The following is a 25,132-nucleotide window of genomic DNA, read 5'->3' on the forward strand; positions in this document are numbered from 1 at the left end:
ACACACACACACACACACACACACACACACCCTCTTCCCATGATTGTTTTCTCTAGGGCAGAAAAAAGCTGAGAAGAACTGTCTCCACTCTACATCACTGGTGGATACAGAACCCTCTAAGAACAAGAACCCTTCCTTCACCCACAGCCCTGCTAAGGCCGGACCCTGGGCACTTCACATTCCCCCAGGGTGAGCTGAAGTTACTACCTGAAGGCTTATGAAGGGAATGACACACCTTTGCACCTTTGGCAAAAGCAGAGCCAATTCACAGGCGTCATGGACTTTTCACTCACCACACTCAATTTACATTCTGTGGAAAAAGATAATAAAGGAAGGCTGTGTCCTTTAGAAAAAGGTCAGGGGCTAGGGGTGGGGACTTGGGAAGTGCTGGGGGAGACTGCAACTCCATCAGCTGATGTCATATTGCCTCTGCTAGAGAGCCCAGCACAGGTGGGGAGCTCCTCAAATAAAGAAAGCCTTGGAATTGGAGACCAGGCTCCACAGCAATTTTCCTGTTCAGTACCTGCAGTCTCCTTCTTCAGCTTTGATTACAGGAGTCAAACACAGTGGTTCTCTCATTCCTATCAAAGCAGCTTGGAAAAAGAAGTAATCCCAACTGTAAATCAGCAACATAACAGGCATTGGGAGAGGTCACCGGTGGCTTGGTAGGAAATGGATAGCTCATGACAAATGAATTGGTGCTGCCTGCCATTTTTTCTTGCCATCACTTGAATCAATAAGGGAAAAGGTGAATTGCTATTGATCTCTTCAACACCTTTCAACGATACTGTACAAATTACAGAAACACAAGGGGGCGGGTGAAAGAATGAAAGAGGAAGGACAGATGAAAGACTGTCTGGGTGGTGTAAGGCTGCTGTATTTCCCTGGAGGCAGTCTTCCAGTCACTGGGTGTTAGGCATGCATGGGTGCACATGTGAGTGTGGCATGAAGAGCCCTTTCTCACACCTGGAAGGGCTGAAGGGCTGGCCATGGAGGGCAGTCTCAGGGGCCCCTCTGCACCTCACTTGCTGGCAGTGCTCCAGCAGGGCTACAGGGCAGGTAGAGTCATATGACTTCTCTTGATATGAGGCTGTATTATTGAGAAGTGCTGTGAATCCCAAGGCCTCATGAATTTTTGAAGTTGTCATACATTAGTGGTGCTGGGATAGGCTATCTCAACAACTGACTGTAATTCTGGACAGGAATGCAAGAATCAAAAGCTTCAAGGGCAATCTCTAGCTATACCTTACTAACCTCACTCCCTGGCTGACATGCCAAGAAAATACAGACAGACAGTAAATAAGGCAAAACTATCTTGCTTTGTACTTGAAAATAACAAAGATCATGGCATCTAGGGCGCAGGCCTGTCCTTTGAAACACTCTGGGCAAAAGACATGGCATGAATATCAGAGGCCTGGGTCAAAATGTTAGAGGTCTGGCTGTAAACCTAGGGTGAAAGGGACACCGACCACACAGGCAAGAAGACACAGGTTATGATGGCTGGGGATAATAACCCATAACACAAAGATGAACATCTGATGTCTGATTTTCTTCTTCAGCTCAGGAATAGTGCAACCAGAGCAGCAAAGACTGAGGGAACCCCTAAGTCCTCTGGGACAGATGCTCTTTAGGATATGCTGCTGATCAGAAGCCAAAGTCAGTATTCTACTCATGTTCAGAAAAAGGCAATGGAAAAGATTTCATGGCATGGAGAAAGGGAAATATTGGCCAAAGTTTAGTCCATTTATGAACATCATGGTCAGATCTCAGGGTCCCAGACCAACAGTTCTCCTATTCCACCAACTGGGCGTAATTATTCAGTTGCTGGTGACAGAAAAAAACATTCTGATCACAGGTCCCTCTTCAGGTCACACAGCACTCTCAGTGCATCATCTGGGGTCTGGGTCTCCTTAGAAACCTCCCCACCACACCTGAGTATTCACCTTTTAGCATTCTCAAGGCAAAAGAGGGCTTTGTTCCCTCACTTTGCAGCTGGGGAAACCAAGGCAGGCAGTCACTGACGTGTGAAAACAATGAGAGCCCTTCACAATGCTCCCGGCACCCTTGCTTTTCTTCAGAAACTGACTCAGGGTGTGACTGTATCATTCTGAAGTCAGTTGATATCACAGTCAGCCAGTCTACCCATCTTCCTCCCACAAATACCTCAAGGGCCAAAACATAGGGCAAAAAAAAAAAAAAAAAGTAAGTTAAAAAGCTGCTGATGTGTTTAGAGTGGAAATGCTGAGATTAGGAGGAGGAAGTGGTTAAGTGCACCCTGGGTGTTTGGAAATGGCCACGTCTGCAGCCCTGGAAGCTGATGAAGAAGGAGCTCTAGCCCTCTATGCCAGGCAGGCCACGAGACCGGTCCCTCACTCCAGAGGTAGGGAGCTTGGCTGTGAAAGGGCATGACGGTAAGATACAACTATTTAGCAAACACCAGTCCCCTCCTACAAGGAATCTTCCAATTCCGAAACTGACCCTATTCTAAAATTACCAAGTGGCAGGTGGCCAGGCCAAAAATCCATATCCAATCAGTGCTAATGGATTGTTTGTTACATATCCTCGTATATATCTGCAGCACTGCTATGAAAACCCTGGGTCAGTGGTTTGAGATTTATTTAACTGGAGAGGTAACGGCACCCCAGCACTGCAAGCACTATAGAGATGCGTGAAGTGAAATGGCACAAGCAGGCTGCTGGTGGGGAATGGAGGGACCCGTTGGTCTTATTTGCATGACCTTCCACCTCTAGCTGTACACCCAATGCCAAATCCTTTTCTGGTAACCATTAAAAAGAATTCGACAGCATCAAGAGAAGGGAAAGGGGAGAAGAGGAAGGCATTATGTTAAGCTGAAAAGGAAGACAGCACAGTGAAGCAGTTTCCAGTTTGTTCTTTCATTCCCGGTTCAAGAGGTACCTGTTCTTGCTACAGTGACCCTTCCAAACGCTTCTTCTTGGAGTCCTTTTCCTATCCTTTTCAGTCTTGTTTAACACCTAAATCTTTTTCATTTTTCATTTATTATTATTTTTAGAGAGTCTTGGCTCTGTCGCCCAGGCTGGAGTGCAATGGCACGATCTCAGCTCACTGCAACCTCCGCCACCTGGGTTCAAGCGATTCTCGGCCTCAGCCTCCTGAGTAGCTGGGACTACAGGGGTGTGCCATCACACCAGGCTAACTTTTGTATTTTCATTAGAGACATGGTTTCGCCATGTTGGTCAGGCTGGTCTTGAAATCCTGGCCTCAAATGATCCCCCTGCCTCGGCCTCCAAAGTGTTGGAATTACAGGCGTGAGCCACTGTGCCCAGCTTGTGTTACCACCTAGATCTTTCTTTAGCGCTTCTGCTGGCACTGTGCTATCTATCTTCCAACTCTTCAACTTAATGCAGGTCAGGGACAAATCTGTGGCAATCCTGGATTGTCGTGGTCATGGCAGGAAAGTATGGAGACACAAAGGAGCAATGCTATTCTGTCAGAGGATAAGGAAGCCTGTGATGGCCAGGATCTAGATAGTTCATACCCGTATCCCTCATTTTCAAGTTGCAGTGACAATGTGAGAGAAGACCTGCATCAACAGAGAAAAAGCAGAGAGCCCTCACTGTTGGCAGATTAGTTTCCAAATACCCGCATGGCAAGTGGAGAATATGGCAAAGATGCTCAAACCATTATTCCTTAGACATCCATGAGGTATGTGTGCAGTCCTGGTGTCACCCCTCCCTTGGTGATCACTTTATCAGTCCATAGCCAAGTCTAGAAAAGGCATCTTGCATAGGTTAGGACTTGCTGGCATTACCTCCAGACCTTTGGTTTTCTACTGAACGTAATACTGCCTAATGTGTGGGACCATAAGGAATCAGAGACAAAGAGACCTTATGTTATTTTACTTCACGGAATAAAGGAATGGCTGATGCCCTGAGGGTACTTAAATACTCCTTTGCAAACTTAGACCAAGGATGGAAAATAGGTTTCCATTAAGTGCCAAATCCTCTCAACTGGTAGTAGTAGCAAGGATCCCTGTTTTGAGAAGGATCTGAGCCCTGAGCCAGAGCAGCGCGGTGACTGACTGGCAATATCTGCCATGGGTGGACGACCCGAATAAGGGTAGCATATGCGTATGTGCCATCACTGGCTTAGACGGGCTGGGGGAGTGAAGAGCACTGGGAGGGTTGTTCTTTGTTGATTCTAATCTGAATGCTGCTCACAACACACATACCTAGATCCAGCCTAGAACTCTACTAGGCTGTGCATAGGTTTTGTGCATACTGAAGTTCAAATCCTAAATTTCAGTTAAGCCCTGAGAGAATTTCTTTTTTTTTTCTTTCTTTCTTTTTGAGATGGAGTTTCGCTCTTGTTGCCCAGACTGGAGTGCAGTGGCGTGATCTTGGCTCACCACAACCTCTGTCTCCCGGGTTCAAGCGATTCTCCTGCCTCAGCCTCCTAAGTAGCTGGGATTACAGGCATGCGCCACCACACCCAGCTAATTCTGTATTTTTAGTAGAAATGGGGTTTCTCCATGTTGGTCAGGTTGGTCTCGAACTCCCAATCTCAGGTGATCCGCCCACCTCGGCCTCCCAAAGTGCTGGGATTACAGGCATGAGCCACTGTACCCGGCTGAGAGAATTTCTATTAATAAAAAAAATGATGCTGCAAGCTACCATTCACTGAGTGTTTAATATCTTGGGTCGTGAGGAACAGTTTACATGTACACTTAATTTTCACAATAACCCTAGTGAGAAGGTACCCTCCTTACATAGGTGAGGCAATTAGGTTTAGCAGGATGGCTGCATTGCACAACGCTAGGGATAGCCTTCATATTAAATTCTAATAGGCACTGAGATTGCCCTCAGTTTAGAGAGGTTAAGGAATGTGTCCATGGTCAGACAGCAAATGGTGAAGATGGAATGAGAACCTAGGTTTGACTTTTCACATGCTAACAGAGTTTATGTTAAGAAGGAAAAGACGCCCTTAAATGTCCTGAAGAAGAGTCTTTCTCACTATGTGAAACATGTTGTTTTGACCAGGTTAGGGTATCTCTGTTGTTAGTTCTCAAGCTTGCTCATAATCTTATTTCATGCACCACAGCATTTCATAACAGACCATTGGTCACTTTCATTTTCAAAATCCATTTAAGTGTAGCTGACCAGAAACCGTCACGGGTGGAGTAGCAAGTGGGAAGTTCATCAATAAAGCCAGGTTTGGAATACGGAGGTTCTCTTCAAGTCCTTGGCAACAGACACAGGGAGTGGGCATGCTAATGGCAAGAACAGGGCAGGGTGAAGGTCAGCTCATTCACCAGAACAGTCACCCCTGTGTCCTTGGGGGAGTCACATGTGAAACACCACAATGTTACTATTACCTGGAGAACAAATGCAGTCTACAGTCTGCTTGTGCTTTGCTAGTGGCTCAGGTAGCCTTGCTGCTATTATATATTAAGAGCTGTGTTCTAAAAAGATATGAGATGAATTATGTAATTCCACAGTGGATATTCAGACAATGGGCATAGCTTGCAATGTTTAGGACAAACAGAACAGGGAGGCCTGAAGCCTAAAGACACTCCAAACATGCCACATTAAAGTTCACTTACCAGGTGCAATGACTCATGCCTGTAATCCCAGCAGTTTGGGAGGCTGAGGCAGGCAGATCTCTTGAGCCCAGGAGTCTGAGACCAGCCTAGGCAACATGGCGAAACCCTCTATCTACAGAAAACACAAAACATTAGCTGGGCATGGGGACATGTGCCTGTAGTCCTACCTACTTGAGAGGCTGAGGTGGGAGGGTCACCTGAGCCTGGGAGGTTGAGGCTGCAGTGAGCCATGATTGTGCCACTGCATTCCAGCCTGGGCAACAGAGTGAGACCCTGTCTCAAAAAAAAAAAAAAAAAAAAAAAAGCAAAGCAAAGCAAGCTCACACTCAAACTCAAGTCTGCATGGGTGTTGGCCAATGCTCTGGGTTCAGAAGGTCTTCTGAAAACAAGTAGTGGGCAGGTCTGTGTGAGGTCATCTTTAGTTTGTCAAGAAATTATCTGCTTGTCTGTAGATACTGCCAAATTAGGCTTCCGGAAGGAAGTTAATAGACTTCACAATAACGTATTTCACCTGAAAAATAAAAATTCCGAGCTGCCTTTCTTCAGCCCTTTGTTATTAAAAATGTTAGCTTCCATCTTTTTCTTTTTTAGAGAACACTCACCAAAGCTCAAGAAGCAGTGACTATTGAGGATGATTAAAGAGGTAAGAGAAACCAGGAATTGTTACTAGGAGCATCTGATATATCTAAATGAAATAAATGGCACCCAGCTCTTCTAGCACAAACCCTACCTCTTGGGGGAATCCAGCAGTCTCTTCCTCCTGATAACATTTTTCCATTTGTTCTAGGTCATAGGCCCTACAGAGCTATAAGAGAGGGAGACCAGGAGACTGAATGTACCTGGCAATAGCTGTCTTCCATAGGAATGGCTCATTAAGAATACCATTTCATGTCAGATGGGTATTGGAATACCATGAGTGGCAAGGGTTCTGCTTAGCTAGGCTCTGTTTCAAGGACTTTCATGACCTTATGTGATCCAGTATGTGCATTCTCCAATGGCAATCACTGCCCACTATCCTCATCATCCAGCCTCAATTGAGATGAGGCATAAAGTAAGTACTATGGACCCTTCTAGCAGAAAAAACGCAAGAGGAAATCGCACGTGAGGCTTTTATGTCTTTACTCTGGGCTGAGCTGGGTCAGACGTAAAGATGGAGAGGAAAAGTAAAACTGTCAGGTCTAAAGACTGTATTTCTTCTTCTTCTTTTTTTTTTTTTTTTAATAGGAATAACATTAAGAAAAACAAATTGATCTGACGAGAAAACAAAACTCTCTTAAGGAAGAGTTTACTATAGTAGGGACCCATTCCCTAGGGGAAGGGAAGGGAAGCGTAGCGTCTGCTGAAAAGGATTTTCTTCCCTGGGCTAGAATCACATCCTTGAGGCCTTCCTACATGTTCCAAGGAGGCCAAATCTCGTGTGGTCCTAAACTATTCCTCATTCCACTCCTAATCTCAACAGCCATCCTGGGATAGGAACACTAGCCTCTGGAGAGCAGTGAGGCCTATCAAACCTACACCAGTCAGCCCGTATGACATAATTACAGGTAATATAGGATCTTGGCCAAGCTAATGAAAAATCAGGCACAGTACCTATTTCAGAAGAATGGATGCAATTCTATGCTTGACTGGCTATGAAAGTTCTAAGGAGAGGAATAGGGAAACAGCCGAGCTGAGCCAGCAGCTTTGCAGAGAGGAATCCCACTGGAGCCAGCACAGCATTGGCACCTATCAGCACATGCTGCTGAGCTTGCTTGGGGAAGGCCACCAGTGACTGGAGACTCGGCTCCTTCCAGACGTTAAAAGCTGATAGGGGAAGCCCAGCAGTCAGGGGAAGAAAGGCAATGGGGCAGCATCCCCCATGGTACATTTCTACCTCAACTCTTCTCCTTGTGATGCCACTTTCATTTAGGGGCTGGAATGGGATTTGAGGGCCTGCCCTCTAGGGCTTTTGGAAGTACTTCGCAAAGGGCCAGGAGCCCAGAAGTGAAGGGGCTGTAATAGACAGATAACAACCTGGTATTCAGGAAGAGCTTATAGCCCATCTCCAAACAGGAATTTGTTGACCTGAAATTCCAAATTAACTCCTCGCTCATTTAGCAGTCTAATCCACAAAACAGAAACATACCAGAGAGGGACAGATTTGCAGACTATGTTTGGAGAGTGAAGGGACATGAATGGTTTCTATTTGAACACTAAACATTTTTCAAAACACTCATCATTATCTCATTACCTTTAACTATACTGGCTGGACAGACAGGGAGACCCAGGCAGGTGAGGGTCCTATAGTAAGTGCACAGTCAGGTTTTGGCTATGGACTTTTTCAATAAGAAGTTGATGAATTAGCAGCCATGTGTCCAGCCTCAATACTTCAACAGTTTTCCTCCCACCCTGACAAATGCCGAGCTTGGAGAGCTTTCCTAAAGAACCATAAAGGACAACAAAATAACAGGCCTTCTTCCCATTCTCTAGAATTAGGTCACAGGGAATCAATTAGTTGATTTGACAAATATCTATTTGTTGAGTATCTCTTATATACTAGGCACTGGAGTACGAAGACAAAACATGGTTCCTGTCTGTGAGGAGCTTACAAGCTAGTGGGGAGAGACTTGGGTCATAGGTCCCTTGTATACTATTGGTAAGTACACAACAGATGTATGCACAGGGTGCTGTGGGAACTGATGGAAGGATGTCTCATCTAGCCTGGGAGAGCAAGGGAAGGCTTCCAAGAAAAGGTGATGCACCTTCCAGAACAGGCGTGAACAGGTGTGAAAGCAAGCAAGGGGGATGACTGATGTGCTGGGCCGAGAGTGTAAGTCTACCTGAGAGATGGGAGAGACAAAATGTTATGGTATATATAGCGAACTGCCAGTGTAATAGGTCTATTCTGATAAGGCATAAATTATGAAGTGAGTAGGGGTGGTGAGACATAAAGTTGGAGAGGTTATCAAGAATATATGTAAACTGAGATGAGACTTTATCCCAGAGGCAATGGGAAGTTATATATATATATTTTTAAACAAATGCACCTACACAGTCAGATCTGTCTTTTAAGAAAGATTAGATACAGGAATATAGACATACATGAGCAAATGGGAAAAGTAAGGCCCACAAAAATCAAACAGCAGATGACGCAGGAATCAGACAATCAATAGACACAGGAGCTGTGGCAAGAGCAGAGTAAATATTTAGGGGAGGCATGGGCATAGCCAATCCTTCAAATTCCTCTGCAGTCTTGGAAGCATCCAGGATCAGAATCCATGCCCTATAGAAGACTGACTCTTAGTCAATGTGGGACTTTCAGGGAAGTCCTCTACTATTCCTTTAACTAGTTCCAGGTATTCTATGGTTGAAAAATGGTAAAATATGGCTAAAATAATTATTGCCTTCTAAAAGCAAAACTGGTAAGATTTGAAGAGAAAAAACATTTGATTTGGAATGCAGATATTTGAGTTTTAGTATATGTCTTACCATTAGCTCTGTGAACAGAGGCAAGTTACTGTGCATTCTGGTTTCTTGAACTGTAAAACAGGGTTAATATTTTTCTTATAGGTTTGCTGTGAGATTAAAATGAAATATTATGCATGAAAACACTTTTAAAATGAGAAAAAGCTATATAAAATTAAGGTTTGATCACTATTAAGACAGGAGTTTTTCTTACCTGAGCCTTCTTCAAAGAAAATAGCCCTTAACTAAGAATAAACTGCTTGAAATTAAAGACCACTGGTGGGTGATGAACTGTCAAGCATGTGTGGGGCGGTGAGAAAGGTCTTAGCCCCCAAACAGCCTTTAAAAGCTTGTGGGATGAGAGAGCTACTTAGAAAGCTGACCATAACATGTCCCCTTTTTCCTGGGCAGTGGCTGAGATCATCTAGAATAAGGGGACTTTGTGAAAATAAATGACATTGCCAGACAGCCTGCTTGCTTTTCTAGCAGGTAATTATTAGTGGCTCAGTGAGGGTTCCCAAGGGACATGGCAATCAGGGAGAGTCAGGAGAGTAGGCTGCACTGGATTCACCCTCGCCAGGTGTCCTTTACTTTCTTGGAATTCCCTGTGGCTTGAACTGTCCTCATCCCTTTGATCTGGAGATATAACTTTGCTAGTGTTCCCTCTCTTGTGGGTCTCCTCGATAGGGAAGGAGCCTGCGCAGAGAGATGGAATGGGAAGGACTAACAGAGCACATACCACAGTGCTTGTGGGGTGATGTAGGGAAAGGACGGAGGGCACAGGAAGGACAGAGATTGAGATAAACTAGAAACTGCTTAGAGCAGTTTATCTATTTCAGACACGATACAGCACACTTGGAGCTACAATGAAAGAAATGAAATCACTTTTTCTTGTATTCTAAGTTTTATTTCCCAGACACACACCCCTTCATAAATACACACCAATATTCAAGGCTGAGGCCACATTCCCCTGAAACATAAATACATTTTTTTCCCCAATGGCAACAGTTGCTTATAATGTTTTTCTGTATCTTTTTTTTTTTTTTTCTTTTTAAAGCAGGGAGTAAGGGAGAGAGAGGAAACCCAGGACTCTGCCCTGGTCACTGCAGCCTGCAGAATGAGCTCCCCGGGGGACATCCTCCCTTTTAATGCCAGCAGGGAGAAGGGAAATAGGTCAAGGCAGCAGCCTGAGTTTTCAGCTGGGGCTGTCCAGCATGAGGACATCATTTTTCAGGCAGCAGCAAAGAGCAATTCTTATGTCTCAGAGAAGACAAAGGGGTCATCGAAAAAGGCCTTAGAAATGATCACCAAACCCACATACATTGCCCCTGTTCTCAGAAACTGTACCTCCTACAGCCTGGAACTGTGAAGTGAGTTAAACCATGACACTGATCTCTTTAAATAATACCTTATGGCCCTTTCTCTCAAGAGTTCAGGTTTCTCCAACACAGCAGTGAAAACACTGCTGTGCAGGCAGCAACTGGTCAGTGAATATGTGCTGGCTAGCTGCCTTCTGGAAGAAAGTGAGAAGAGATCTGAAATCACTGTTTTATTCAGAACAAGGGCTGCAAAAAGGAAAGGATGGCTTGGGATTGCTAAATCAGTGTTTTAGGAATGGCAAGGCAGAAAAGAATCACATATGCAGGACCATATAAAAACTGGAGTGTGAAAACCTAGGAGTTTACACTTTTAAGCCAGTTATTTACCCATTAGCTAATGCTATCTCTCATCACTACTTCTGGGGGATGCTAGTAACAGGCACAACTCCCCATCTGGGAAGTCACACTATAGCTTCCTGTCCTTGACTGTGTGGCAGGGAACTGCCTTAAAGAGTCAGCTGTATGTGGGGCATGGGTCACCAAGTACATGCTACCCAATGGGACATGGCACTCAGCTCATAGTCACAGCTACAGCCAACAGATACATTAATCTCATGCAGTCCAGCCTCAATGGCAGGGGAGAGGAGAGCCAACTTAAATTTTCAGGGCTATTACAAGCCATTGAAACCCAATTCAGCATACCATATACAGCAGTAGTCAGCAAACTTTTTGGTAAAGGAACAGATAGTAAATATTTTAGGCTTTGCAAGTTATATAGCCTCTGTCATAACTACACAACTCGGCTGTTATAGTGTGAAAGCAGCTATAGACAATATATGAAAGAATTAGCATGGCCAGGCCAGGCGCGGTTGGCTCATGCCTGCAATCCCAGAACTTTGGGAGGCTGAGGTGGGCGGATCACAAGGTCAGGAGTTCAAGACCAGACTGGCCAATATGGTGAAACCCCATCACTACTAAAAATACAAAAAAAAAAAAAAAAAAATTAGCCGAGCGTGGTGGCGCATTCCTGTAATCCTAGTTACTTGGGAAGCTGAGGCAGGAGAATTGCTTGAACCCAGAAGGTGGAGGTTGCAGTGAGCTGAGATCGCGCCCCTGCACTCCAGCCTGGGCGACAGAGCGAGACTCCATCTCAAACAAACAAAACAACAACAACAAAAAAACAGAATTAGCATGGCTGTGTTTCAGTGAAACTTTATTGTAAAAACTGGCAGTGGCACAGATTTGCCCACCCGTCCTAAATACCAGCGGAGTCAGGCTAGAAAGAAAGACTGAATTTACTGGTTTTTTTTTTTTTTTTTTTTTTTTTTGAGTAAAAGTGATCGTCATTTGAGAGTTCCCTGGCTGCTTTGTGCTTCAAGGTCAGAGAAGCAGGTAATGGCACAGTGTCTCATTTATTGTTCTTCCTGCCCTGGGGCTGGCAGCACCAGAATGCCCAGACCACTGAGTTGGAATTGTCCTCCCAGATTTCCAACTCAGGTAACAGAACAAAAGCCAATAGGAACCAATGGCTAAGGAGGAGCAACATGTAAAATGGTGGTGTAAAAGAAGAAATGCAATGTAAGGGGGCAGGAGAGAAGTCAAGATAATGGAGCCGAGTGGTGGCCAGAAATGTGAGTAGCTCTGTGCTGACTCTGTGCGTCACTGTAAAACAAATTTAAGGAAAGCAGCATTATGAGGTCTCAAGATAATGGGAGCCACCTGAAAACAGAGATAAAAGACTTGTCTAAAGCTTGAGGGCTCCACATGAAGATATGAGATGGAAAGACTATAATTCAGGCAGGAATTCCTGCATGGCCCACCTAAAGCCAGGACGATGCACTTATAAACATGGTGTAATTTTACCAGTGCCAGACACTCTGCATGCCAGCTTCCTGTTCTCTGCCTGGCAGAAGGCTGGCCTGGGGCAGTTACCGTTACACAGCTCCTCTCCCCTCTGTATCTTTCTCAGGTCAGTTTATGGTTTCACATAGGGAAGTCCAACTTGATGACCTGGCCTTTGTCGGATCACACAAAGGGGCCCAGGAAGTACTTTGAAATCCTAAAATCTGTGGGCTTCATCTGTCCTAGGATAATGCAGATTTATGATAACCGAGGAAAGCATGCAGGGGACAGAGAAATTCTGGCCAAAGAAAAGATACAAAAAAAATTTAAAACTTTAAAGGGAAGGGATGGGGCAGGGCCAAGGACAATCACATCTTCAAAATGCCTGGTTATCAGAGCTAAAACTCATGATCAAGGGAACAGGTAAAAGGTGCAAAAAACCAGTTTAACTGCAGCCATCCTAGCAGTGGCTCAGCTCCAGGAGAGTTCCTGCACTGTCATGCCCTGTGGGCAAGATAGAGGCTGCCTGGAAGGTAAGAGCTGCATGAGGTGGGAGGTCACGGGCCCACACTCAGGCATCCATGCATTGCTCAGGACTTCCACTGAGGGTGGTGGGAAGGACCTCTGCATCTAGGAGTACCAATGTCCTGGGACATTCCTCTTCTGCTAGATCTTTGTGGGGTGGGGGGAGTAGGACAAAGAGAAGCATTCCCCAGGACAACTTATGAAATAAAAATGGAGGTACTACATAGGTAAAAGTAAATGAATAAGCCTGTAACAAAACACAAACCTCTCCATTCCTACACTGTTCAGAAAACAGTTTTCATACATAATATAAAGGAAATGTTCAGAACAGTAGGCTATGACCGGATCTTTTAGTCAGATTTTTGAATTATTCATAGTTTAGGGAATACTCACATTTTCTCAGTGTAAAGAACTTTCAAAATGGCCAGCCCAAGTAATCATATAAGTAGTTAAGAAAATGCAGAAAGGTTCTTATTGAGACCCTCAACCTAGGGATATGAAAGATTGGGCCACTATAATCAAGAAAGATCAACTCTGGATCTGCAAACTCAATTACATGCCAAGAGCACCAAAGAGTTTCCCCAAAGAAAACTGGAGAAAAAAAAATTTTTTTTAACAGTCAAGTATTAGCAAATATAAGACAAAGGTGAGGTCGCAATAACCATGGGCGCGTAAAAGAGCTTTGGGCCACTCACTCTTTTTAGTGATCAGTATTCTCTTTGACCCCCTTGTACTTCTGGATCTCATCAGTGGGCCAGAAACATGATCAAGAAGAAAGGTGGCTGGGAAAAAGACAGTTGAAAAAGAAAGGGAAAGAAACTTTAGGAGACAATGATGTAGGAAGACAAATGATGGTGAGAAGTTTGACTTAGCAAATGATGAGAATGCCACCAACCAATGCCTTGGGCAATCCAATGAAGGAATTTCCTTCCTCCATCCGAAGCACAACAGACAAACAAAAATCTGTTGCTGCATCCTTGGCAATGTCTTTAAGTTATGAATTTCAACAGACTCAGCTGCTTTTACCAACGTAGTTACTTTGCAGTTCATTATCCAAAATTAGAGGGAAATTCTACAATATCTGCCCCATCCACTTAATCCCTGGGCCACTTCAAAAATTGCAACAGGCACTTATAGACAACTGGAGTGTTTGGATTTTTGAAATACTTCTCTTGCACGGGGTTATTTTTAATTGATAAAAATTCAGGCAGCATTGTGTAATTACAAAACAGGAGAGGGGGAAGCACCTTCCATGTCAATATAAGGATTTTTACTTGGCAAGCATCTTTATAAGCATCTTAACAAAAACATCTTCACAAAAAATGAAATGGAGGGCAATGTGAATCTGATGACACAATTAAGCCCCCCAATCCCCCAATCATTGTACGGACAGCCAACAAAGCAGATGTTGTAGCTGATGTTTGGGAAATGGAACTGAGAATTCAGGATTTGTTTGGCCACTCCACTTTCTTCTACAAAATAAGAAGGCAAGCACTAAAGAAATATCCAAGAGGTGGCAACCAACACTTCTCTCAAGGCCAGGATAGTCCAACATAAGCATCTCGGACTGGCGTGTTCTCTTGTTCTCTCACGCATCATGTATTTCTTAGCAATTCAAATCAGCTTGAGAAGCTGAAGCTTATAAACAGGTATTTTTATCACTAAGCATCCTAAAGAAGTCCACGCATCTGCTCTCAAAGATCTACAAAGACTCATTAGAGAGACAGCCTCTAGGACCCTAGAACCTTGTACCTCTGTGAGTATTATGAAAGCTGGAGGGACCCTATAGATGATTGTAAAAGAAATGGGGACAATGGCAGATCTAAAAATCCTAAGGCTGAGCCAAGCACACCTCCCCACTGCTCCTTTCTTGTGCCCACCTAGCAGGACAAATGGCTGGTATCCTCCTGGACAGAAGATGGATCTGTTAACAAAGGCTTGAGCAAAATTAGCAGGTAGAAGGGCACCACAGCAGCTGAGATCCTAACTCCTGCGTGCAAGAGCCAGCCCAACAGGCAGAAACAGAAATACAATTAAATTAAGTCAGAAAACCTGCTACAGAAAATGCAATTACTCAAAGATACAAATAAATGTTCAAAGAAAATTGGCCCCTGACAGGGTTAGTCAAGCTTCTAAATCCAGCTGGAGGCAGGCAGCTCAGGCTAATTCACCAAGGAGGAAGAATGCAAAGATGTAAGCTCTCTGCATCAGGAGCCTGGCTGGGCTGGCCTGGTGTTCACCACACATCCCAGGCCACCAGTGGAGGGGAGCAATTTGGGGGTGGCTGGCCAATGAAGCAGGGCTCAGGGAAATACGATGTGGGCAGACACAAGAATGGATTATGGATGTGCAAGGCTGAGCAGTGGAAAAAGCAACAGACTGATCTCTGACATGGCAGACCAAGGGAGCCTTATTTTGTCACCCCTCCTCACAGAAGAAGCAACAGGAAGGTGTCCTACCTCTCGCTGCAGCACCAGTTCCTTGGTGAAAAGTGTAGCTTCCTCGCTGAAGGGCTCTCCTTCCTGCACCAAGCCTGGGAGGTTTCGGGCTCCTCTGGGGCATTCAATGCCTGCGTCAGGAGAAAAGGAGAATCTGTGATGAAAAGGTGCCCACTAGGCTTGCTGTCCAATAAGGACGGTCCCCTGACACCTCCAATGAAGCAGGCGTTAAATCTAACTTCCATCCATTCTATCTGAGACGAAGACAGAGGTAATGGGAGAAGTGGAGGAGGGGTTTAGTTCTCTCCAGGTGGAAAAAACCAACACTATCACAGCAGAACCAATGGATAGGGGCTCTCAGCCATGGCATCCAGGAATTATCAAGAGCACATGGGGCAAGGAGCCTTCCAAGTAAGATAAGCAAGAACTCCTCATCCTGCACTGTTCCAACTGATGGTCCCACAGTCTCGCAGCTTGAGCCATCTCGTACAGAAATGGCTCCCTCACCTACTGATATCCCAGCCATTCTGCCTCCTACGTGCCATTCTCACTGACTCCTGGACATTTTCTCCTTGCTGTCTGACTTTTACACCAAATTCAAAAGTGTTAATTCGGTGTCACTTTTCAAATAAGCCTCCCCTCTCAACTCTGGGTGTATTTTGGACAATAGTATCATCAGCTTTTCATTCAGAATGAGAGACAGAAAGAAAAGCAAAACACCTCAGAATACTGATGAAATATTAGGTGCCCGGAGCCAAAGAAACCCAGCTTCACATCCCAACTGTATCGCTTATTAGCTGTGCGACCTTAGCCAAATTACTCAGAAAGTCTCAGTTTCCCTACTTGTAAAACAGATATTATAATATATCCACTTAAGGTTGCAGTGTGAACTAGGAGAGATTATTTAGAACGATGCCTGCCACATGAAGAGGTTCAATTTATCCTATTATTAATATTATCTGTATCGTCATTATCACTCTTAGCAATTCCCGTGCTCAAAACCTCAAAATCCTCTTTGACCCCCATAACCAACCTGTTCCTGAAGACAGAATCCTATCCTTCAAACTTTTTTTGTATCTAACCCCAGGATTCTGTACAAAGTGCTCACTAACCAAGTGAGACTGCCTTTTCTTTCTTTGAGTCAACCCGTTAGTTTTGCAAGTATATTTACCACTAACAGTGGTCATCTGTGACAGACCATGAAATATGCTACATTTTGATACCTGAGACTTACAAATATTTCAGAAAAATTCGCACTGTAGCTATAATGACGCTATATAATTACAGACATAATTTCACAAAAAGTGGAACTGGGCTAGAGACACAGGAAACGAAAATGATGAAGATCTGGGGGAGGATGCATGGAGTATGTGTGTCTCTGAATCACTGGTGATCTCTCCTGCTGCAGTAAGGCAGAACTAAGAGGTGCTACCTTTTATTTACAAACAGCCTCAAGGGAATGTACAAGAGATCTGGCATAGGGGCAGCAGAAGCAGGGTGTCTCGGTGATGGCAAACACCTGCTTGGGGGAGACAAGGTCCCACTGCTGCTACGACAGAAGGTACATCTCTATGTATGAATAAAGCTAGGTGCTGCTCATGTTTCTGGCCAGGGCATTGATTCAAGATGACAAAGCTCAGAAGGAAGGGAATAGGCTATATATTGGGCTTTCCGAAGATGAAGAATGGAGCTTTCTCTCTGAGCCCCAAGGCCTCACAAATGGAATACCCCATATCAAATAAAATGCTAGGCCAGGAGAAAGACTGCCACAGGAGAGCAGCTTGAGGTGACAGCAAGGACCATTCTGCCACCCTTGAAAAGATAGGATAGATGAAGACCCCACCCAAGTGTCACATGCCTAGGAAGATCACCAGGGTGCCTCATTCCTGGCACTTCAGTGCTGGCCTGCAAGGGAGGGGTGGAATGTATTTTTGTAAAAGATAGCAATAAACTCATGAGCCAAGGAGCCTGAGATTAACCCTGCAGGGAGAGATGAGGCTAGAGAAAAATGGAATGAAAGATGGCCCATGTTTTTTACATCAATAGCCAAAACACTTTTATTTTTATATCTGCAAACTAAGCAAGAACAAAATCATCAGAGAGAAAAATAAACAATTCCATTGAACAATCTTGCCACATAACCAGAGAAAAAGCATTGTTGCAGAAACAGGCATAATGCTAAAACAAGTGTTCAGTTTGTTTCTGACTCTTAGCAGCCATTTGGGCAGGACAGGACTGGGGTGCTGCTGGGTGGGGCTGCTATGAACTGGGGACTAGAACTGGGATGTAGCTAGGGTACCACACTGGGCAGCAGGAACTAAGGGGTTGAATTTTCACTATGAGGGCACAAAAGATTTCTGAGCTTCACTTATTGAGTATCACTCTACTCTTCTGTCACTCTCTTGGTATTCTGAAATCTCACCAGGTTGGTCAGGCTACAGAGATTGCAGTAGCTCCCCTGAATCCCGGAGACCACCAAGTGATTAAATTGAGAAAACATGATGGCTCAGTGGGCCAGGGAATTAAACAAATCAAGCAGAAAGATATTCAAAACATTTTTCATGAGATAGTCCTTTGGGCCTGTGGAAACCAAATCCCAACCACTCTATGTAGACACAAAGGCAAAGAAGGGCGTTTGTTATGTTGCTAGTCCACTTCCCAGCAGTTGAGCTCCAGCGCACAAGCGTAGGAAGCTGAAGTACGGTGCTTCTGTGCCCTTTTTCAAGTGGAAATAAGTAAACATCCATTCACATCCATTCCCATCAGGCAGAGGCAGAGTCTATTCCCAGACTAAGGTACAAAGTCAGGGCCAGGATAGCAGGACAGGGTTTATGATAGCTGAATGTCTGAGTATCAGAAATTTGCTGAGCCAAGCTACATCTACAGATAGAAGATACTGTAGATGGGCATTTTTCAAACTTTTTATTCTTACTACGACCCACATACACATTTAAATATGGGTACAGACACCGTAGACAACCACTGGAAGTAAGAAGCCTTCAACAGACTCCAGAGTTTCAAAATAGTCACATCAGGCAGATTCCGCCGTGCAATTGTTTAGGCAGGAAGACCATTTCCTGAGGTTTCCTTCTCTGCCATCTTGATATTACCTTTTGCAGAACAGTATTTATGTATTTATTTATTTATTTGGGGGGTTATTTTTATTGGAGGCCAGCTTAGCAATTATTATGTTTCCACAAAACAATGGTTAATCTTGACTATATATGTTATACTGACAGTCTCTCTTCTGTTCACCATTTGATTAAGGAAAAATCCAAGATGGCTATGACACTGAATTGATTTAAAACCTCGAGTGGGACAGATACTCAGTTTGAAAAACACTGGTATTGACTGAGGTGTAAAGACAGAAGGATGGAAGGACGGGGCAGGTCCTGCTGGCTTTCTTGCAGAGTTAAAAAAGTGCTCCAACTGAGGGTTTATCAAGTTTCTAGACTTGCTTTTGTATACTAAGGGACCAAGGAACAGAGCAAAAAATATGCTGTCCACTGATAGAAAGGAGACCACACAAATGTTAACATTCTGAAGCCAAAAAGTCAGTTATCGTTGCTGCTGAAAGCCAGGTGAAGCCACATGCTGGCAGCGAACAGAGTTATGTTGTGCCCTCCTCTCCCAAGAGCTCAGGGAGCAAGTCAACCTAATCCATGCGGCACCTTCTCTCAAGCAACGCCTGTGCTGCTGGGCTGGTGATGCAATAAAATGGACGTTAAAAAAAAAAGTTAAAGAAAACAGACAAAGGGAAAGAAAGTTGGGTTCTAAGAAAGCAAACCAAAGGCTGCTGATGCTCAGCTGGGCAGGCTGACAGGCAGCAACGGAGCGCTCCCAAGCCACACAGGGCCTTGGACTGTAAATATGAAGTGAGATATCACTGGAGCTGCAGAAGTTCTCCCCAGCCAGTTGAGGAAGTGCCTGGCTGGATTCTGCATGTTACCACTAATAGCTGTCTTTTCTGATAACATACCACTGCAGTGCTGCCTGCTGATAAAGATATATGAACAACTCAGCTGTGCCTCAAATGCCACAGGTGCAAGTGAAGTGCCAAGCTTACCTCTGATACAAGCCTTTAAGACACAAACTATTTTGTTTTAGTAAACACAAAACAAGACAGAACACTACACCTAAAAAAAAAAAATTCCCAAAATTCCTGAGCATTTTCCTTCCCTATTATGGGGTGTGCCAGAACAAAGACAGATCCCCCATGGTGGGATTTAACTGACTTCCACAAGGGCAGGTACAGGAGAGGCAGGTAAGACAAATGCCTGCCCCACCTCCTGCTCCATGTGGCTGCTGCTCCTGACCTCTTTCAAACTCTGTAAGTCCATCTGCCTATAAGCAAAAACTCATTATTTTTCACACCTTTTCTAGACTTTCTGGGATATGAATGGTTGACCATGGCTATTTGAAACAAAACAAAACAAAATAAAATGAAATAAAATCAAGTAAGAAGAGGTTTCTGCCTGACTTTGTATAGTATAGGAAGAGAAAATTCATTGCTAGCCATCAGCACATCATGATTCTGGATTCTGCTCTGCCACTGATAGAATATTAAACTTATCCAGGCCTCATCTGTTTATAAAATGAAGGATAAGGCCTTGCATTATCTGGACACAAAATCTTACCATTTTGGTTATGCCGTTTTGGGATTCCTCACCCAAGCCTTGACTCATGGAGTACAAATATCAAACTTAAAATGCTGGGCTATGGAGCAATCATTCTATTAAAAAAATTATACATTTAGAGACATAGGCTAACTAGGTCAATTAACACAAACACTCTGGTCAGTCAGCTTTGGAACAAGAATACACATTCTTGTTAATAACAAGATAATGGGCTCTGTAAGAGATTCTGTTGATGGCTATGTGAAACTTATGTATTGCTCTGAGTATTTTACACTCTTTGTCGAGTTTTATGATAACTAAGCCTCAGGACTCAAAATGTGTTCACTTTTTCCTTTATTGGGCAGTGGGAGCTAAGGGAAGTGTGACAAATCGGTCTTGGCTAGAAGTATGTGACAACTTCCCAATGGCACTTACTCTGCCAATAAGAGACCAGGCATTAGCTGAAGGAGACAAAACTCAAGTGGAAACAAAAAACAGTTTGAAGGATTAGTCAGCGGTGTCTACTGCATGCCCACTGTGTTCTCACTACTGCATCACACATCACAGTGGCACAGGAGGCATACAGGACCTGCTTTCTGTCCACGGGGGACACTGAAAAATTCACCAGCTTACCTAGCAGACCTCCACTCTCCATTTAACTAATACTTGCCGATGTCTACTCTGGGCCAGGAAGATAAGGATTGTTGTGGAAGATGAGGATTCAATGATGAAAACACTTTGCGCTCATGAAGTTAATTACCAGCTAGGAAAAGATTATTTTCCTCTACTATTGTAAAAGGTATGTTATTGGTGACTGGATTTGCCATCTGGCCTATATGTTGCAGAATGTTAAGAAATAGTACATGGCCGGGTGCAGTGGCTCAAGCCTGTAATCCCAGCACTCTGGGAGGCCAAGGCAGGTGGACCACTTGAGGACAGGAATTTGAGACCAGCCTGGCCAACATGGTGAAACCCTGCCTCTACTAAAAATATAAAAATTGGCAGGGTGTGGTGGTGCACGCCTGTAGGGCCAGCTACTCAGGAGGCTGAGGCAGGAGAATCGCTTGAATTCCAGAGGTGGAGGTTGCAGTGAGCTGAGACTGCACCATTGCACTCTAGCCTGGGTGAAACAGCAAGACTCTTTCTCAAAAAAAAAAAGAAAAGAAAAGAAAAAAAAAGAAAAAAAGAAAAGAAATAGTACATGATAGATAATTGGATTATATTAGGCAGATGCATGTGTGGCTAGGAAGCTACTGGCAGAATGCAGTGGACAAGTCAATCGCGGGGCTTAACAGGACACATCCCTCACTAAGGAGACAGCCTTGGGCCTCTGTTCTCTCCCCACACCACAAGCTGGGAATGGGAAGTCAGCACAGAAGGTGGGAAATGGCAGAGAGGGAGGGAGTGGTGCTGTAGCAGCTTCAAGGGTAGCAAATGTGCAGTCTTGCCAGCAACAGGAAAAACAGCTCTATTCAAACAGAAATGGCAGATGCCAGGTAAGGCAATAAGAGTCTCTTTCTGGAATTTGAACTGAGCAGTGTTTAAAACAAAAGCCCAGCAGGAGCCAGAGGAAGGAGGCCATAAGCAGAGGGGACGAACTGGTGGCATTAACACTGGAGATCTACAGTGAGGTCCCTGGAGTAATCTCAGACTCAGAATCACCCCAAGTTCCAGGATCTGTGACACCTGACCCTACCTAGGCTCCTATTAGATTTTCATGGATATTCCTCTGCTCTCTCCCCTCACTGACACTGTAAGCCAATCTGTGAGGATCTGGTACTATCAACCAAACTAAAACAAAAACAAGAACAGTGCATCTTAGGGCAGGCACTGTGTCATATTCAGATTTTAATCTTTCCAGCACCCAATATACTATGTAGCACACAGTGGCATTGGAGAACCTCAATAAATGTTGAATGAATATTAGTGAAAAATAGTTCTGAAAAATGTAAACACACAGAGAAAGAGATGGTTGATGAATTGTCAGGGTGCAGACCTGAGATGAGGTTTAGTCTGACGCACCTGGAGAACAGAGGTGTTTTATGCAAATACCAGGAAAGCGGCCAACAGAATCCATTAACTACATACATCCCACCTTCCCATGGTTACATAACACTTCAAAGATTAAAAAAAAATATAGCATAGCTACACCCTTTCACCCCACTTGTCTTTAAATTGGCACATTTGGAGAACGTGGTTTAACTACAGAGTTGAAGTGGTCAACACTGACCAGCTATGTCAGAGAGACCTGAGCTGGAGCACAGCAGAAATGTTTAGCTTCTGACACACCAAAGGAGGAAAACAATTCTCACTCATGACCTATGTTCAGTTCTAGGAAAGTTATGTGGCCACATGGAAATGCAGAAAACTGGAGCACACTTAAAGAGAGCAGGGGAAAATGACTCAGGGGCGTGGAGACCTGCCTCTAAAGGAAGATAAAAGGTGCTAAATTTGTACAGCTTGGCTAAGCGGTGACTAAGAGGGTGACACGATAACAATCTGCAAATATTTGAAAGGTGTAAATACAAGAAAGGAGGGAGAATGCCTAGCCTGAAAACAGGGGATGTAATTATTAGGGGAAAGAAAATCTGGACACCATGTCGGAGAAACTTAGTGTGGGGATGACTACTGGGATATAAATAAGTTTCCCAATGGAAGGGAAAATGTTATTCAGTCTTAAAGCTGAAAGATGGTCACTGAGTGCAGTCCTCTGCTTACAGTGAGGAGCCCAGGCCAGTGAATTGTGATTTTATTTTATATATTTAGACAAATTAATAATATTCAATATTATTTAATATTGAATATTCAATATCTCTGCTTTAAATAATGGTCCCTGAAATTTCAGCACAATTTTTGCTGATCAAATGATGGGGGAGACAAAATGGCAGTTTTGATGGAAATTTCACAACAAAACAGGGTTTATCTACCTAGCCACATACCTAGCTAGCAGATAAAGGGGGGCTCAGTGCAGATGTGGGGGGCGGACAGTGGGGAGAGGAACAGGAATATCTCATCTAGTTTTCATCTTCCTTCCTAGTCTCTAAGACCCCAGGCAGGAATGCTGTATGGACACCTCTCCTTTCTATAGACTGCACTTGGTCCCCTGGAGTCAATGTCATGGACAAGACACAGAAGGAACACTAAAATAAGCTTCTTGTCCCACTGACTGCGCTCCTATACCTCTGCCTGAGTACCTGCTGCTGGAGCTACTCGATTTATAATCCACAGGCTCCCAGCAGATTTTTACCCCTAGATTCAATTAGTTCCATTTCTATACTTTCCCATACCACCTTTCTCCCCACCAAAAAAAAAAAAAAAATTGTAAAAAGCTCCACTACACATAGACTGTAGATACTTAAACTCCATATAAAGGCTGAGAAAAGCAACACTTTTAAGTCTGTCCAGGACGATTTCAAAAATTCTTCAGCACTAACAATATATAGATAGGTATTCCCTCCTTAAGTATCAAGAAAAAAATCAAGAACTTTTAACCATCAACATGAAAGGTAGAGTCAGACAGACCATCTGCCTAATTTTAAGGAACGTAGTTATCACTTAAGTAACATACAAAGCCAAATCAGTTCATGCCATTGCTTCTCAGACCTGTAATAGCTCATACACCAAAAACTTGTACTTCTTGCTCATAAGCTTTAAAGTAGAAATAATATGGAGGACTCAGGTTGCAAACGCTGTCAATGAATCAGTTCGCTATTGAAAACTGCACATCATCTCACTTAGGGCGTATATTTCCATGTTCCTAAAACGGCCCAAAGAAAAAGGGAAATGGCAGACCAGTTGGTTCCTAAGAGTTTGTTCTTCATGAGGCTACAGTTTGTACTAAAAGGTTTAAAAGTAAAACGAGGATTTTGCATTTTCTCAAATTCTTTATTCTCTCCCTTGTTCTCTAAACCCCTACTTTGTTACCTCAGGGGAGGTAGCTTCTTGTGGGCCAATTTTGGAACATGTCACTGCTAAAGCTCTTTCAATGATCAGAATAAAGGGATAAAAGAAGAATGAAGGGATCCTAATTAAAAGGGATCAAATACCTCAGGTAATTGTAGTCAGGGGAGTCAGAACTGGGCAGAAGCTGAGACTGAAGCTGTTTTTAGTCACAGCTCCAGTTTTTTAGGATAGACTTTTATTAGGTTGTTCGGATTTTGTAATGTTTGATGCATTTGTTGAAAGACCAGGTACTGAAGTTAATTTGGAATAGGAACAAGAAAACCAAGTCTTCACAATGCAATGGAAACTGCAGCTCTCTTTGAAGAAAGGAAGGGGAAGAGAAGCGAAGCATCTACAGACAGGAAGTGTGGTGCTTGGCTGTTAAACATGCCTTGAGTTTCTGATACAAGTCATAATAGTTGTTTGCCTGTTAATGATAGATCCCTATTCTACAGTCATTTGAGGTAAGGGATATGCCAGTTCTCTCTACATCCCCGGTATTTGGCAAACAGGAGATGCTCAATAATTCAGTTTGCTACATGAATGCCAGAGAGGAGAAAATCTAGCAAAAACAGATACACCAAACCTGTTACAACAACCTGCTTTTCCAAGAGTTCTGGATGCGTATGAGTTAACATGTGGAGTATTGATGAGGAATTCTAGTACTGCTTACTCTCAGGACTTAAAGGTAAATGTGTATTAAATACTCAATCACTGACCACAGTCAGTGGAAGAGGCAAGGAGGGGATGACTTAGAGGCCTTATACTGAATATCTTGCTCTCAGTCTAGCCGGGCAAGGTACAAAACCAGCTTCACCGAATTTGATTTATTGTTAGTTTTAGACAACAGACAAACTCTCCCAAATGGAAAAAAAGCATTTTTAGATGGAGCTGGTACAGAAGATAACAATCAGGCCAGCATGGGAATAACCTTTTATAATTCTCCCCATTGCAGAGCAAGATCTGAAAACAATGATTTTTAAGGGGGAAAAAAAAAACCTCTCACTGATTAACGAGGCCTTTCCTTTCCTGTGGCATCCCAAGAGCAGGCCGTAAACCACCCTGCCAGGCTGTCTCTGGGGGTGTGTTTGGGAAGGGGACTGGAGATAGCAGGCTGTCTGCTTCCCAATGCCCATGTTCATTTTTCGGGATTGCTATAAGCAGCAGCTGCAATAATGTCACCGTGAGCTACTAGCAGAAAGAACAACTGGGCATGGGAGAGAGCTGTGTCTTTCAAATGTTTTTTTTTTTTTTTTCCCCTGGATTTCTCTTTATTATCCATATCAAAACAACCTCATACCTTCATTAACAAATTCACAGAAAACAAAGTATCTGAGGTCAAAAGCTAGAGCTGTAGTCTTCTGAATGACAAGAAAGCTCCTACATGGCTCAAGCTTTTATGTAACACAGTGGCACTGTGCAGAC

The 25,132-nt window shown here is 43.8% G+C and overlaps 1 protein-coding gene across 1 annotated transcript in view; it reads right to left on the reverse strand.

Moving 5' to 3' along the window:
* Positions 1-25,132, reverse strand: part of SND1 (staphylococcal nuclease and tudor domain containing 1) — a 441,984-nt gene that overhangs the window by 88,859 nt on the left and 327,993 nt on the right. Inside the window, exon 16 of the mRNA XM_011995923.1 lies at positions 15,171-15,280. Coding sequence (XP_011851313.1) covers positions 15,171-15,280 — 110 coding nt within the window. The remainder of the gene's footprint in view (positions 1-15,170; positions 15,281-25,132) is intronic.

The sequence above is a fragment of the Mandrillus leucophaeus genome, unplaced genomic scaffold, assembly GCF_000951045.1.
Source record: "Mandrillus leucophaeus isolate KB7577 unplaced genomic scaffold, Mleu.le_1.0 Scaffold5, whole genome shotgun sequence".
Taxonomy (NCBI): Eukaryota; Metazoa; Chordata; class Mammalia; order Primates; family Cercopithecidae; genus Mandrillus; species Mandrillus leucophaeus.